The sequence below is a fragment of the Lepidochelys kempii genome, chromosome 16, assembly GCF_965140285.1.
Source record: "Lepidochelys kempii isolate rLepKem1 chromosome 16, rLepKem1.hap1, whole genome shotgun sequence".
NCBI lineage: Eukaryota > Metazoa > Chordata > Testudines > Cheloniidae > Lepidochelys > Lepidochelys kempii.
Genome location: NC_136395.1, coordinates 22,284,632 through 22,298,582, shown reverse-complemented (window position 1 = coordinate 22,298,582; position 13,951 = coordinate 22,284,632). Strand labels below are relative to the sequence as shown.

Here is a 13,951-nt window from a genome sequence, read left to right as displayed (position 1 = left end):
CTGCTAGAAGAGAGACCCGAGCTGGCTGCATTGATAGCAAAAGAGATTCTTTACTGGGGCAGCCTGGGTATGGACAGACCCTGGGAGGTGCTCTCTAACTAATCCAGCCTGCTGTCACCGCACAGGTCTCCCCAACTTGTAGCCTGGATGAAGCCGTCTCACAAGGGATGGCTGACTGCTCTCAAGTCTTAGCTGTCCCCTGTACGCTCTTTGTGAGGGGCCCATGTCTTGTTTGGTGGTGTCAATCTGCCGCGCTCTGTGCTCACCCTGTCTTCACAAGGGCTGCTTCCTGATGGCCTGCGCTCACCCGAGCCCCTGTGAATTTAACCTCTGTACTTTCAGATGTGGATGAATGCGCTGGCCCGCACCACGGCTGCAGCCAGCATTGTGTCAACACGCGTGGGAGCTATGGCTGTGCCTGTCAGGCTGGGCACAGGCTCTCTGCCGATGGGAAATCATGCCATGCTTCGGCACCGCCCACTGAGACAGAGGCCTCTGCCTTCCCCGCCCTCAATCGATCAGGTAACAGCCACCCCTGCGTGGGCTGGAGCTAGTCCCTGGGCATTTTACTGCTTGGCTGGATGTTAATTGCATAGCCTTAACCAAAGGGTGTGAGGCAGCGGGGGTCTCTAGGAGCTAGAGCAGGGGTCTGGAAGCTAGGCTTCCTGGGTTCGAGGCTGACCTGTGACCTGGGCCAGTCGCCGGCCCACTCCGTGCCTCGGCCGTAAAATGGGGCTAATGGCTCGCGGTGAGGTTTAACCGAGTACTGGGCGAGACCGCCCCCTCGCTGGTGGGACTTCGGTCTGGCCAGTAGCTGGCTTCCAAAGCCCCTGAGACGCCATGATCAGCGTGGAGACAATGGGGTCAGCGCACCGTCACCTTTTCTCTGCGCGTGACTCCAGCGCCACGAGGACGGGAGTGGCGGCGACGCTGGTGCCGGCCCATTATTACTTTTGGTACGCGCTGTGACACTTCAAACTCGTACCGTGAGTAATAATGCGCTGCGGCCAGCACTGGCGACAGACGGGAGCAGCGCGGGGCGGAAGGGCTGCGCCGGCCCGTGTGGTCGTGGACGTGATCCCCCGGGGCCTGCCCTCTCGGCTTTCTCCTCTCCAGAGCTACCGGGGCAGGGCACCTTTCCGCCTTTGGGGCAATCGTGGCCGTCTCCTCCTGCATCACTGCAGCACGTTTAGCAGCACGGCTCAGGTTTGGTCACGATTATTTTTGGTAAACGTGACGCACGGGTCACGGGCAGCAAACAAAAATTCACGGGACCCTGTGAGCTGTCTGTGACGTTCGGGCTGGGTGGTGGGGAGGAACGAGAGCTGGAGTCCCGGAGGGATGGGAGGGACGGACCATCTGAACCCTACTGCCTCTGGGGGAAGGTGGGCGCACAGCCCTGGATCCAGCGGCTGCAACCATGGGGTGGGGAGTAGGCATAGGGGATGGGGCGCACAGCCCCGGCTCTGGAGCTGGGGGGCAGGGGCACACAGTCCCAGATCCAGCTGCAGGCGCACAGCCTCAGCCACAGGGGGGGAGGGGGCGCAACAGCCCTGGGAAGCCAAGAGGGGGGCGCATGGCCCCGGCCCCCCAGTGGAAGCTGGAGGATGGGGCACATGGCCCCAACCGCAGCCCCCGGAGGAAGCCCCAGGGCAGGGGCAGGGGAGCGCACGGTCCGGGTTCCAGCTGCAGGGCAGGGGCGCTGAAGCCAAAGAGGTCATGGAGGTCCGGTAAAGTCATGGAATCTGTGACTGCCGTGACCTCCGCGACTGAGGTCTTCTTTGTCAATAATTCTGTCGTGGTACAAGGGGCACAGTTCCACCCACGGCCCCAGCTTTATCGCTAGTCCTATGCAGGAGGCAGAGGGCTGAACGGGATAGAGTCCCACCCTCTTGAGCAAATTCTTTGCTACCCCAGCTGCCCAGCCCTGAGGACAGCAGCAGCGTGGCGGACAGTGCTCGAGGAAGGGTGCAGGTGCCCTTTTACTCTTCACACTGGGTAGATACAGCCCCACTGAAGTCAATGAAGCTGGGCTGGCTCGCCTCTGCTGTGGATCCAACCCATGTTGCTGTCGTCCAAGCCCATGGAAGGGTAGGACAGACCATGCATACACCACAGCCCAGCCTAGCAACACCTGCGCCGTTCAGCAGACCATCAGTGGCTATTTGTTTGGGCTTTGCGGACGGGGAGCAGGCTCCAGCGAGCTCATTAAGTGAAAGCAAGGCCCTGCTCAATCACGTATGCACAAGGACAATTGCTAGCACGGGGCAATGGGGCATCCCATTGCTAATTGTACCTTGCTGCAGCCCACTGTTGTGGGCCGGGCGTCAGACCCTTCCTGCTTTGCCAGAGGAGTGCAGCTTTAGGGCCCTGTGGATCCCAGACCCCAAACTGCCTTTTGAAAAGCTGCCAAAGCCAAGGAATGAAAATGAATCACTTTCTAAATATCGTTGGCACCTGAGCCTCTCTAAGGAAAAGTGTCAGAGGCTGACGGCCTTCTCTTAATTAATATCCTTTGGCCCTGGAGTAACCTCCTGTGTTTCCACCCAATTAGTTACAGCCAGGCAATAATTCTAAACATTCATCTCTTTCCTGTTCAGAACAAAGGTAATCCCACCCCCTCCCCGAATCACACACACATTTTGGACCCATGCTTTGCTACCCTGTGAGGGGGAAAAAGATGAACTGATCTCAGCCTGAAGAACCAAGGCTGGTTGTAGTTTGTGGGGTAATGTGCCCATCAGGATTAGGGTCAGAGGCTGGGGCTTGGACAGCTTTCTGTGTTTCAATGCCTTGTGATTTGCTACAGTGCAAAGAACCACGTTCTTCAGTAAGAACCAGCCCTCCTCGGGGGCTCAACTGAGGGCAGTTGTGTGTTTTCAATCAGGCACTGGTGTCCTGGCTGGTCATTACTGCACAAACCGCTTGCCAAAGTTCCTGGATTAGCTGCTGGTAAACTCGGCGGGGATGTCTAGCTTGTACGTAGATTGATAGGGGGGAAGCCGGAACTGTCGCTTGTTTTCATTCCTGCAGCTGGTCAATGAACAGCGAAGGGAGCATCCTGGTCTCAACAAGCATGTCAGAGGGTGGCATTTGGGGTGGCAGAGCACAGCCAGCTCATTCCCTCAGTCCGGCAAACCTCCGGGTTAACCCTTCGGCTGCTGCTCCGCCTAGGGTTGCCAGTGGCACCTGTCCAGGTTTTCCCAGGATGGCTGGGAAATCCGTCAGGGGTCTCAGTCCACACTGCCAACTCTGCCCATTTAGGGGCTCCTGGGTTTTTTGTGCCTCAGAGGTGGCCGCCCTTGCTCTACCATCACAGCCCGAATTTGAGGAGGACAGTTCACTCTGAGGGATTTTATTAATTCCTGTGGTGTTTTGCTCATGGCAGGCGCCTCCAGTGAAATGAAGGAAGAAATGCAAACCCTCAGGAGCCGGGTGGAAGTGCTGGAGCAGGTGAGCTCCCGTCAGCGAGCGCGGACAGAGACGCAGGTGCTCGTACTTCAGCCTTTTTTTGATGCACTTGTAATTCACAGTCAGAAGATTTGTCTCCAGCGCGTCATTGCACAGCTGTTCACATCCAGAATTTTTGCCCTTCAACGGCTCTATTTTTAATTTCGCCACCTAATCTAGTCTTGTCTTCTGGTATTAGCATTCCCAGCTGCGTCGCCCACCGCTTGCAGTGAACACTGTAACAACTCTCCCCGCCAGGAGCCCTCTTAGCACTAGTCAACTACCCCAACCCTCGGCTCTGCCAGCCCTGGAGATGGCCGCGCTGGCCGTATCAGCTGTTGGCAGGTCACGCTGGGTGGGTCTGATAGTGTAACAGAGAGGGATGAAAACTAACAGCTCCTCTCTTTTTCTCGCTCTCAAAAGAAACTCCAGTTACTCTTGGCTCCATTCCATAACCTCATGCCATCAGCAGCGGATGATGTCAGCACCGACCCCATCAGCCAGCTGTTCTACGCCCTGCGGCAGCTGGATAGAATTGAGTCCCTGAGTGAGCAGATCTCTTTCCTGGAGGAGCGACTGGAGACGTGTAAGTAGCAAGGGTAGTTTGGCAGTGCTCAGCAAGGAGAAGGCCCTTGGTTCTGGTTATTGCTAGAGATTGCACCGGTGAGTTCTCTTCTCCCCCTGCACCTATTACAGTGACACTGTAAGGCAGACAGGGTCCTGCTGCTGAGTTCTAATCGCTGGGTAGCGCTTCACCTCCTCAGCCTATGAGAAGCCCTTGTTTTTAAAGAGTAATCACCACCTGCGTTTTGGTAGAACGCTCTGGGAATGTCGCTCTAGACAATCTAGACAAGCTCACTTCAAAAAGCCACATCACTAACTTGAGGGGAGCAGGTGCAGCAGCGGCATGCTCTGATTTACCCCTTAGGAATGCACCCCAAAAATGGGCCATTTAAAGTACAAATGCCAGACTGCTTCCCTCTTGTAAAGCAGATCTAAGAAGTAGAATGGCAGACATAGCCCGCATGTGCAGACCAACTGGAGCGGTTATGTCTATGCCACAGTTAATCTACTTCCATGCCAACTCCAAACCCATCAGCTTGTAATTAATAAAAGATGGTTACAAACAGGCACAGTTTCATTTCAAAGCTGTTTGTGCGGGTGCTGAACCCGATCCATTAGTGCAGCATCCAAAGATGACAAACAGCTGCATGGAGATCACATGTTTTTGCGTGGTGGCAAGGATACATATTATCTCAGCTCGTTTTTATGCCACTGCTGTTCAGGGGCCATAAGCATCTACATCAGAAACTGCCTCAGATTCTAGGGTTTGTGGGTGCAGTGTCAGAACTCACTCCTTAGTGAAACACAATACAAAAGTTAACAGTCCAAGTAAGTTTGGTGAGTACAGAACTAGTTCAGATCATGAGTACAGGGAACACTGGGGGAAGTTGCTCCTAAAATTCTACAAATTTTTTTTCTGCAGTGCAGCAAATCAGTGCTGTTTAGAACAGGCAAGTTCTACACAACTTTGAACAAAAGCATTTGATGAAAACCTTCGCTTCTGAAAAAGTAGAACGAGCTGAATAATGACCAGGCATGGGGCTTAATTTCCCACCACCATGTTCATGTCAGCTGTAGTTATCCAGCTAGTACGTGGGTCATGGAAATTAACAGCAAGCTTTATGTTGATACTTATTTCACCATGCAGCCTTGTATAGGTTTGGTGTTTTCACACAGCTGCATTAATTTCAGTGTACAGAGCCCACAGTTGAGCACTGCTGCTTGGGATAGTATAATGTTTTATTCCCCATTACAATTTTAGTGTGTTTTGTTTTAGTATGTAATTTGCCAGCCGTTTACAACTTTTGCATTTGAAAGCCTTGTTTTCCATTAAATGCTTTTGATCAAACTTGCGGAGAAACCCAATCATTTGTCCACTCAGGAATTGGTGCTCAGCAACAATACAGCTTAATTCCTGATTAGTTACTCTGCCTCTAAATGGTGGAGGAAGTCCTACAATATACCTAGTTCCCATAGAGTTGCTTGTGTGTGTGTAAAAACACAGGCCCTACAAGACAAAGTCAATTTCCAGCTGGTTCCTATTATAAAGGGGCAAAACTTTTTCTGTTATTTGCTTTAAAAAAAACACCAACAAACCACCTAGGACCTTCCCTGAAATCTGGGACTTGATCAGCTGTGCTGGTCAAAAGTTACCTCCTTATATGTTTGTGGGAAAATGTCAAGAGTTACTGCTCTGTAGTGACATTTTTTGAAATAGGCTCACTCAGTCTTTTAAGTACACATTCTTATCACCAGCACGACCCTGGAATGTGGTGCTGTAAACTGGAATATTGACACATGACCTTGTGATGTTGCTTACAGTTCACACCTGTCACTAATTTGTGCCAGGTCACATCCTGCCAGCTGGATGTTTTTGCCCTTTGAAAACAAGAATGTTGAAAAATTAAGATGGAAACTAAGACCCATCACACTCAATTAAAGCATATTGATAGTGCAGAACCTGCCCCTGAACAGGGCTTAGGAAGGTAGCTGGAATTCCCTTCCTTCCATCCTCATCAGGACTCCAGGTTTTTAAGAAGTGGTGTCCGCAGGCTTCATTCGCAGGCACAGCTTTTCTTCCCCACTGTTCTATGTACGGGGTACTTGGCTGGCTGCATGGGCAGCAATCAGCAGCCACAAATAGAAAAATGCAGCTGTTCTTGGTTTAGAATGAGGCCTGTTGTAGCTTAGTGACCCTACAGCACTGAGATAAGAGTGACTTTTGGATCCCCTAACTTTACTGTGTCCTGAAAAATCTGAGCCCCCTAGGGAGTGGAATAGATGTGTTAAATGGTGAAATGCTTTGTGGATAAAAGACCAAATAACAAGGCCCTTAAAATCCTCTAGCTTCAACTAACATTGTGTGGTTTGGAAGCGTTATTTTGCTATGGTTTAATAGTTTAGCATTTGATGTTACTAGACGGTTGGGTTTAAATTCATTCCCAGACTGACTGTGTAAGGGTTCTACCCATAAATGCCTAGGACCTTCCCTGAAATCTGGGACTTGATCAGCTGTGCTGGTCAAAAGTTACCCCCGTTACAAACACCCTCAGATTGGCTGAGCTTGTGAAGCTTTACACCCAATTTAAAACAAAGTCCAGTCACACCCAGGAAGTTATACTAAAACAAAATCAGTGTGTAGACCAGGCCCCAGCCCCATCACCGGCCCCTAGACTAACGCTAGCTCTGGAATTGTCTGGTTTCAGGTTCATGTAAGAACGAACGCTAATAACAAGAGAAGCAGTACTTCATTATGGGAGCAGAGTGAATTTGTAACCCTGGATTTCCTGTCTCAGCACCTCTTGACCCAGCCTGGCGAAAGAGGCCACGACGCCTTCAGGACGATGTGGGATGGAGGCATAAAGAGCTTATTTTGATACGAAGGGCCCTAGTGTGTTTTTCTAAGAATTGAGCTGCTTGGAGACTGATTTTAAATTGGATTTATTTTTTGCCCCTATGGCAAAGTTGTATGAGATGCTCAGGGTTATAACACTTTCTTCCAAGCGCTTGGCCAGCTGGCACAGCATCAGCCAGTGCCACACAAGACTTGCTAAAAGCAAAACCATTTGGTGCTTGATTTGTTTGTGACGGAGAGTGAGGTGAAATCCTGGGCCAACAATTAATTGTGTGGTACCGCAGCATGAGATGATCTGTGCAAGCCGCAGCTTGTTTAGCTTAGAAGTCTACGTTGTTAAGAGCCTATATAGCCAGACCTTGCTATTGCTAGTACCCAGGGGGAAAGTTTTGCCAAACCACACATTGCTTCACTGTTAGAGCAGCAGATAGAGATACAGGAGGGCTGGATTTTGCTCCTTGGCTTTTCCACCACCTCCTTTTTACACATACCTGAAATTCACACAGATTCAAAATGGACCAAGTCAAATCTGGTCACTAAAACCTGAGAGAACTAGTATATATTCTCCATTGGAAGTGCTAGAGGGCGTGGCAAGAGGAGAGAGATAATCACTTTGCTTCTTAAAAATTGGCATCATTTACACACTGAAGCCTGGCACACTTGCTTGCCTATGTGTCAAGATAACCAGCCAGTTTTGCTAGCTAAACCAGCCTTGGCTCAGACTGGAACTAGGAGTGGTAGAATAGTTGTATTTAAAGTAGGAACAGATGCACATTGCCAGGTTGCTGCGGGCAAAGCCTGCCGTGCTCATGCCTCTTCACATGGTTATCTTAAGGCTGCTGGAGGAAGGGTCCTAATGTTTCTAGAAAACTAATGAGTCTTCTATGGTACAATGCTTTTCTACTTATAAACAGCTGGAGACTTGAGGTCTATTAGCCAAGCACTGTGTAGGGTGGTGCAGTTTTTGTATTAAAGTTATGGCCTGTACAGCTCTTGAGCACGGGCTTGTCATTGGTGGGTCAAGATGCTGAGCCATGAAGGAGGCCCAGTGGAAGCCAGTTATTCTACCCTAGGTCATGATTTCACTCATGGAAGCTTAAGGGCACAGTTACTACTGAAGCAGAGTCAGGCTGAGGAGGGTAGCAGCTTCCTTTCGCTTGGAGCCAAGGTGCAACTCGATTTAAATGCACACACCCAGGTAGGAAGCTGCAGGTAGAGAGGTCTGCATCTCTCCCCAGCTCCTGCCTCTGGAAGGGGGAACATCATCATGGTAACCATGGGGAAGGGTTGCAGTAGCATCTCTCTTCTTCACTGCCTGAAGGGGGCAATGGGATCCAGCAGGAAGTGGAGGGTACAAACAGCTGCCTAGGGAATATGACCAGCCCCTCCACACATACATAGGAGCATGGCTCCTAGAAGGCCTGAAGTTACTGGAACCCTTTAGTGTGGTCACCAGCTCTGCTTGAGCCTAGTGGAGGGCCTGCTGCTGGGAAATAGGGGAGCAGAAGGGAAGGGCTGGTAAGGAAGCTACTCAAGACCAGCTCATCTGTCCTTCTGGTGCTTTTATGGGGAGGAGAGGGTACTTACCTTTGGGTTAAGAGGAAGGGAGCCCAGGCTGTGTTCCCAGAGCCTCAGCCACACTTGGGTGAAAAGGATTGTATGCCAGGCAATACGCAGGCACCCAGTGCTCTGTAGCTATGTCCATACAGCATGTTACTATATAGCACATACAGAGCCCCACTCGTCTGCAGATACTAGATTTATATCCACAGATCTCTGCAGTTGTGGATGGCAGAGTGGATGCAAATCCAAAATTTGGATCTGTAGGGCTCCACACATTACCCTGTCTAAACAAGTCCTCCCTGCAAAGCTTGGACAAAAGCACTCCTTATGCAGGAGTCATTCAGTCCAGCTCATTAGTAGCAGGAAGCTCACTTGGCCAACCTCACCCAAGCTGTTCAGTGCTTGGTTGCGAGAACACTAAAGATTTTCTACAAAATTGGTAATGAGGGCAGGATCTCTGCAGTGATCCCTACGGCCATGCAATCTTTGACATGTATTGTGCCCAAACTAACAGCGATGCATTTGAGAGTGGAAGTGGCAGAACCTCCTACAGATTTGGTCCAGACACAGCTCTCTTCACCCACTACCTCACCACACTCACAGGGGGCAAAAGTGTGGGTAGCAACAGATTCTCAAATACCAAAGGGAAAACTGACAATATTGGGTACACTCCTCCACCTCCAGGAAAAGCTCCTCCAGGCAATAAGTTCAACCCAACCTGGGTTCGAATAAACCCCACACAAGACTTTCTATTTAAATAACTGCTTTATAAGAATGTACATTGATCAAACATACATTTAAACAACTAAAAGAATGGAACACGCTCAAGCTCTTTTCCCACCTCCGTCATAAACAGACAGACTTAGATTTATACATCTGATACAGAGTCATCATTGGCCAAAGAAAAATATCCACCCGTTATGACCTTACCATCCCAACTGCTCACTCCAGACCGGAGCCGCTGGGCAGGAGGGTATGAAATCTCCACAAGAACTTGGATGTTTGCTTCAACTACATAGCCATGTCGTCTGCCGTTCTTATGGAAGGGGAAAAGTGCTGCTTTGATTTCAGTACAGAACCAGTAAAAGAAGAAAACCCTCCTGCTTTTCAGTTCTGAAATCTGGATTGTACCAGATTGATGCTCCAATATTCATTTGTAAACACAGCTCTAGCTACAGCTTTGAGCCCTGTGGAGCTACCTACCCCCAGCATCCTCTATTTGGTTTCTCCCAGTTCTGCATTAGTGCTTTTTAAGCATTAGATTTGGTGTCCTTTATAGGAAGAAAAAACAGGAATTCAGTGATTGAGACAGCATCATCTCCACTGCCACCCACTGAGCAGGAGGCTTGGGGACGATACATTGCACAAGATTACTTTACAAGAAGAGATGCACTGCCTTTGTGGGAATGTTGCCTCAAGCTGACAAGGCCTCTCATCAAATCCCTGGGAGTTTTCATGGCTAAGGCCTGCTCCCCCAGAGACAATAAACATCTCTGCTGTTACTCCCTTTGAGACGGGCTCTACATTTCTACTGCTGGGTGAGGAGAGTCTGAAACTCAGTTTCCGGGAATCCCTCCAGCTACTGTTTCCCAGCTGGTAAATTCAGACCAAAGGAAACACTGGTTCAGGGCCATCATACCCCTCTCCCATCCAGCATATTTTACATCTCCAACACCATGGCTTTTGCAACTGACACGAACAGTCCTAGTAAGGCGAATGTTCCAAGACATGTTTGTATGGCAGGCACTGTCTTTTGGTCAATGCTTCAGACGTGCAATGTGTCGAACAGCAGAGGATAGCCCTTAGGAAGCAAGAGCAGCAACAAAGAATCTAGGTACAAAACCTAGATTAAAAACAATTTTAAAAAAAAAAAAACCAAAAAACAAAAAAAAACACACATTTGAGCACTGAAAGTGTTGCAACAAATACCAAGGAAGTGCCAGATCTACCCTTCCCTCAGCCCATCATACCTGGCACTATGCTAAAAGCAAGCCATCAGGTGGAGTAAAAGACTAAATATTAAGTCAGGGATGCTGGCTGTAATGCAAAACAATGGGGATGAGCAGAGACGAGTCCCTGTCTCTTTGTGGGTTTCTCTCATCTTTTAGTTTAGTTCTTGGCATGTTCATGCATCACTTACAAACCCCAGGGATTTTGTTTAGAGATAGCATCCCCATAGAGGTTTGCTTTACGGCAGCCATCAGGCTAAGTGTTTGGATAAAACCTACTAAGACACTATACAGCAGGTTTGGTTGGGTTGGGTTTTTTAGGTCTCCACATTTCCCCCTCCTGCCCCACCCCTAAATAAGTCCACATGGAGCTTGTCCACTCAGTGGACATGGAAACTTGACTTCATTAAGGGACAGCATCAAGAGTAGCTGGCCCCATAAGGCACATCTGTCCTAGCCCAGCAGCGCCCAAAGGAAGCATGTGTAGAGGCCCACCTAAAGAAAGCCTTAGGCTGCAAGATTGCTAGAAGTACTGGTGGGGAATTCACTCTGTCTGGAGAGCAAATAAGGGACTGACATCTGTCTAAAGCTTGCCCCAGGACTTCTGGTAAGAGAATCCTGGACATTTCAGTTCCCTGCTATGTCCTAGGACTTGGCCATTCCATCAGGAAGCGGTGAGCGGTTGGTCTCCCATCTTTGTCTGAGCAGAATCACAGATGCTTAGTGGGTCTTTAAACAACAACCCAACCAGTTGATTCAGCAAAAACCAAATTGTGTCGGAGGCAAGAAAGAATGAAACTGAGTGCTGGGCAGAGACCTTAGAAGTTGAATTTCAGCTGTGAGCAAGACTTATCACTAGGGCATCAGTCTCTGCCCATAAGCACTGGGAATGTACTAGTGGAGTGCAGCCGCATGAAGAGCGCTGTCTGAATAACTGCTCCCACCCTCATCTCCTCAAGCACCAACAGCTAGGGACAGGATGAAAGCAAGTTTTAATCCTCGGGAGGCTGCAAAGATGTACCTAACATGGTCTTTGGCATCCAGTGGATTGGCTCTGGCAAGCGTCAGGCTTACAGCATCAATGCCAGGACCTTAACGTGGTGTTCTGCAACACCTACTGTCCAAGCTGCGTGGCCTGAGCTTGCAGAAGAGTTCAGAATGGTCACTGCACTGGGCATCAGGACAGGAGCGCTTCACTAGCACTTGTAGGGTGTTTGAGAAACTGAGTGCAGGATACACTTCCCCATGGGAGATAACGAACCCACAAAGAGATTCACCCAACAGTAGAACTGGCCCAACAAATGGTGTTTGTCAACTAAGGTTACCCTAAGTAGAGGCTTAGGATTTGTCCAAACCTGCTGCAAACGACGGGGAGAAACCCCTTGGATATTTTGGCAATTGAAACAAGTCCTTTCAGTCCCTGCTATTTGGGAATACTATTGTTGAGGGCCCTGCCCTGAGCCGTTCGCCTCATTTGCCATGCCAGACAGTCTGAAAAAGGTCTCCCTCATGGTGCAGTAGCATCTCTCCGTGAGGTCCGTGACATCCTCAGCCTTCAGGCCCTTGGTCTCAATTGGCTGGAGCACTTCAACCCGGATTTTACCTAGGAACAGGAGAAGGAACTTAAGTTCTGCATTTGGCCATTAGATGGCCATTCTCCACCCTCCCTATGACTAAGATACCAGTCATAATCCCCAACTTCACAACTCCCGGTAGCCCAGCAGACATGGCCATAGCAGACAGCATAGCAAAGCTCGCATGTGCTAGTTACCAGGATACAGTTTAAGTGCACCATTACATCAGCTGTAACAGCCATTAGTGGGGATAGTTCATTTTCATCTGTGTCATAAGGCTGTGTACAAGTTCCTGGCAGCAGACTCAGACTCCAAGCGTTCATGGCTTCCTATTGCAGGAAATGCTGCAAACAGACTAACCCGGCAGAACTTGCAACTCCTTTCCCTGTCCCCACCAGGCTAGTGGCAGAGACCGTAAGAGCCTCCAATTAGAGTCCATTGCAAAAGGTCACCGGTGTGACTTTTTAGAAAGCAGGGTAATTTTTGTAGCTGTTACTAACAAAGATTCTCTAGAAAGGATTCTGACAGCATAACCCACTTACATACACAAGCAAGTGGCTATTAGCATTCAACAGAGCAGATTTTCTTGGACCTGTGTCGTGTCATGAGCAGCAACGTTACGCAACATACAAGGCCTGTGACACCCAGGGTTTTGCATTTCTACATTCAATACCCAAGTGTGTCTTAGGCCTCACCCTAGGGAGTGAATTGAACTACCTGGAACAAGATCTTACTCTCTGGGAACCTTTAGATCCTTGGAGGTATTTGGTGGGATCATAGGGGTAAGTTAATACATACACAGTAAGAGCATGGTCTGAAACAAGAAACTTCCACTCAATCTTTAAAGCTTTGCTTCTGCAAGTAAACTACTTCTGCTCCTCAATTGAGCTACACACCCTCTGGCCTTATCTAATCTGCTCAGGTCCCGGTCATTGAAAGCCACAATCAAGCCAAGGTGCGCTTCACTTGAGGCCAGGCCACTTGGCTCTCAGAGTTGAAGTCATCACATTTTTGATTTGGCTAGGTGATATTTCCCCCTTAACCCTCCCACCCATGGGGGCACACATTCATTTGGAACCCATGCAATCCTGTTTGGATTTCCCCAGACTGTAAGAAGTGCCAGCAACCCTCCCCATGGCTGCCCAGCAGTACAGTTCTCTGGTGGTGGTTTTTGCTGTGCAGAGCAAGATTTTTTTGGATAATTAAACCCACAGACCCTGCTGTTGCAACAAGCCTGCTAGAGCAAGCCACATACCCCCCAGATTCTCTTCTGAAGCAGCAGGAACCACTGTGGCATGCAATGGCATTTACAGGACTCAACAAGACTGCTAAGTACCCACTCAAGAAAAGTAACAATAGCTACTTCTGAAAGAAGTTCTTAGTTACTCAGTTCTCAGGGTGCCCTTTACTGTCACAAGGACTGGGTAGAGCCGTCAGGCAGAGCAGGTGCTGCCGAACCCAGCTAGGACAACACTTAGGAAGTCCTTGGGGAGAGAATTACAATTCATTCCTTTGACGCCAAAAGCTCCTGAGTGATCAGTTAAAGAAACTCCAGCCTCACCTTGCAAGAGTGTTTAGGAGGCAGCAGGAGCCCTTCAGGTGCTGTCTCTTACAGGACCAGGTGCATTTGATATTCTTGAGATAACAGGTCAGCCAAAAAGCCAACCCAGTGACCTAGCCTGCACGTGCTGGGGAAGCAGGCCGGAGCACAGGAAGCATCTGCTGATTACAACAGCCTAGGACATTGCCAACTGTGCACAACACAACAGTGTCAGGTGCTTTGTTCACACGTTCTCTTTTTGTCCATCATCTACTGCAAGTATGGGCCAGATGAGAGTTAACTGGACCACGCCTCAGTCAATTCTCTAGTGCAGCAGAGTGCTTACCCCTCTCCCTACGCCCCAATTTCTGTAGAGATATTTCTACCACAGGTCCAGAGCTGCCTCTTTAGGTAATAAGACCACAGCCTAGCTCTTACATAGCACTTTCCATCCAAA

General features: G+C 49.4%; 2 protein-coding genes across 11 annotated transcripts in view; one reads left to right on the top strand and one right to left on the bottom strand.

Moving 5' to 3' along the window:
- EGFL7 (EGF like domain multiple 7) overlaps positions 1-7,078 on the top strand; it is a 29,819-nt gene extending 22,741 nt beyond the window's left edge. For 7 of the 10 annotated variants that reach the window (XM_073314770.2, XM_073314773.2, XM_073314772.2 and 4 more), the window contains 4 exons: positions 343-522; positions 3,389-3,489; positions 3,874-4,036; positions 6,720-7,078. In XM_073314770.2, coding sequence (XP_073170871.1) covers positions 343-522; positions 3,389-3,489; positions 3,874-4,036; positions 6,720-6,742 — 467 coding nt within the window. In that variant the 3' untranslated portion in view covers positions 6,743-7,078. The remainder of the gene's footprint in view (positions 1-342; positions 523-3,388; positions 3,490-3,873; positions 4,037-6,719) is intronic. The other 3 variants (XM_073314777.2, XM_073314778.2, XM_073314779.2) reach the window with 3 other exon arrangements.
- Positions 7,079-9,177: 2,099 nt separating this feature from the next.
- The window catches only part of AGPAT2 (1-acylglycerol-3-phosphate O-acyltransferase 2), a 32,246-nt gene continuing 27,472 nt past the window's right edge, over positions 9,178-13,951 (bottom strand). Inside the window, exon 6 of the mRNA XM_073314781.2 lies at positions 9,178-11,983. Coding sequence (XP_073170882.2) covers positions 11,817-11,983 — 167 coding nt within the window. The 3' untranslated portion in view covers positions 9,178-11,816. The remainder of the gene's footprint in view (positions 11,984-13,951) is intronic.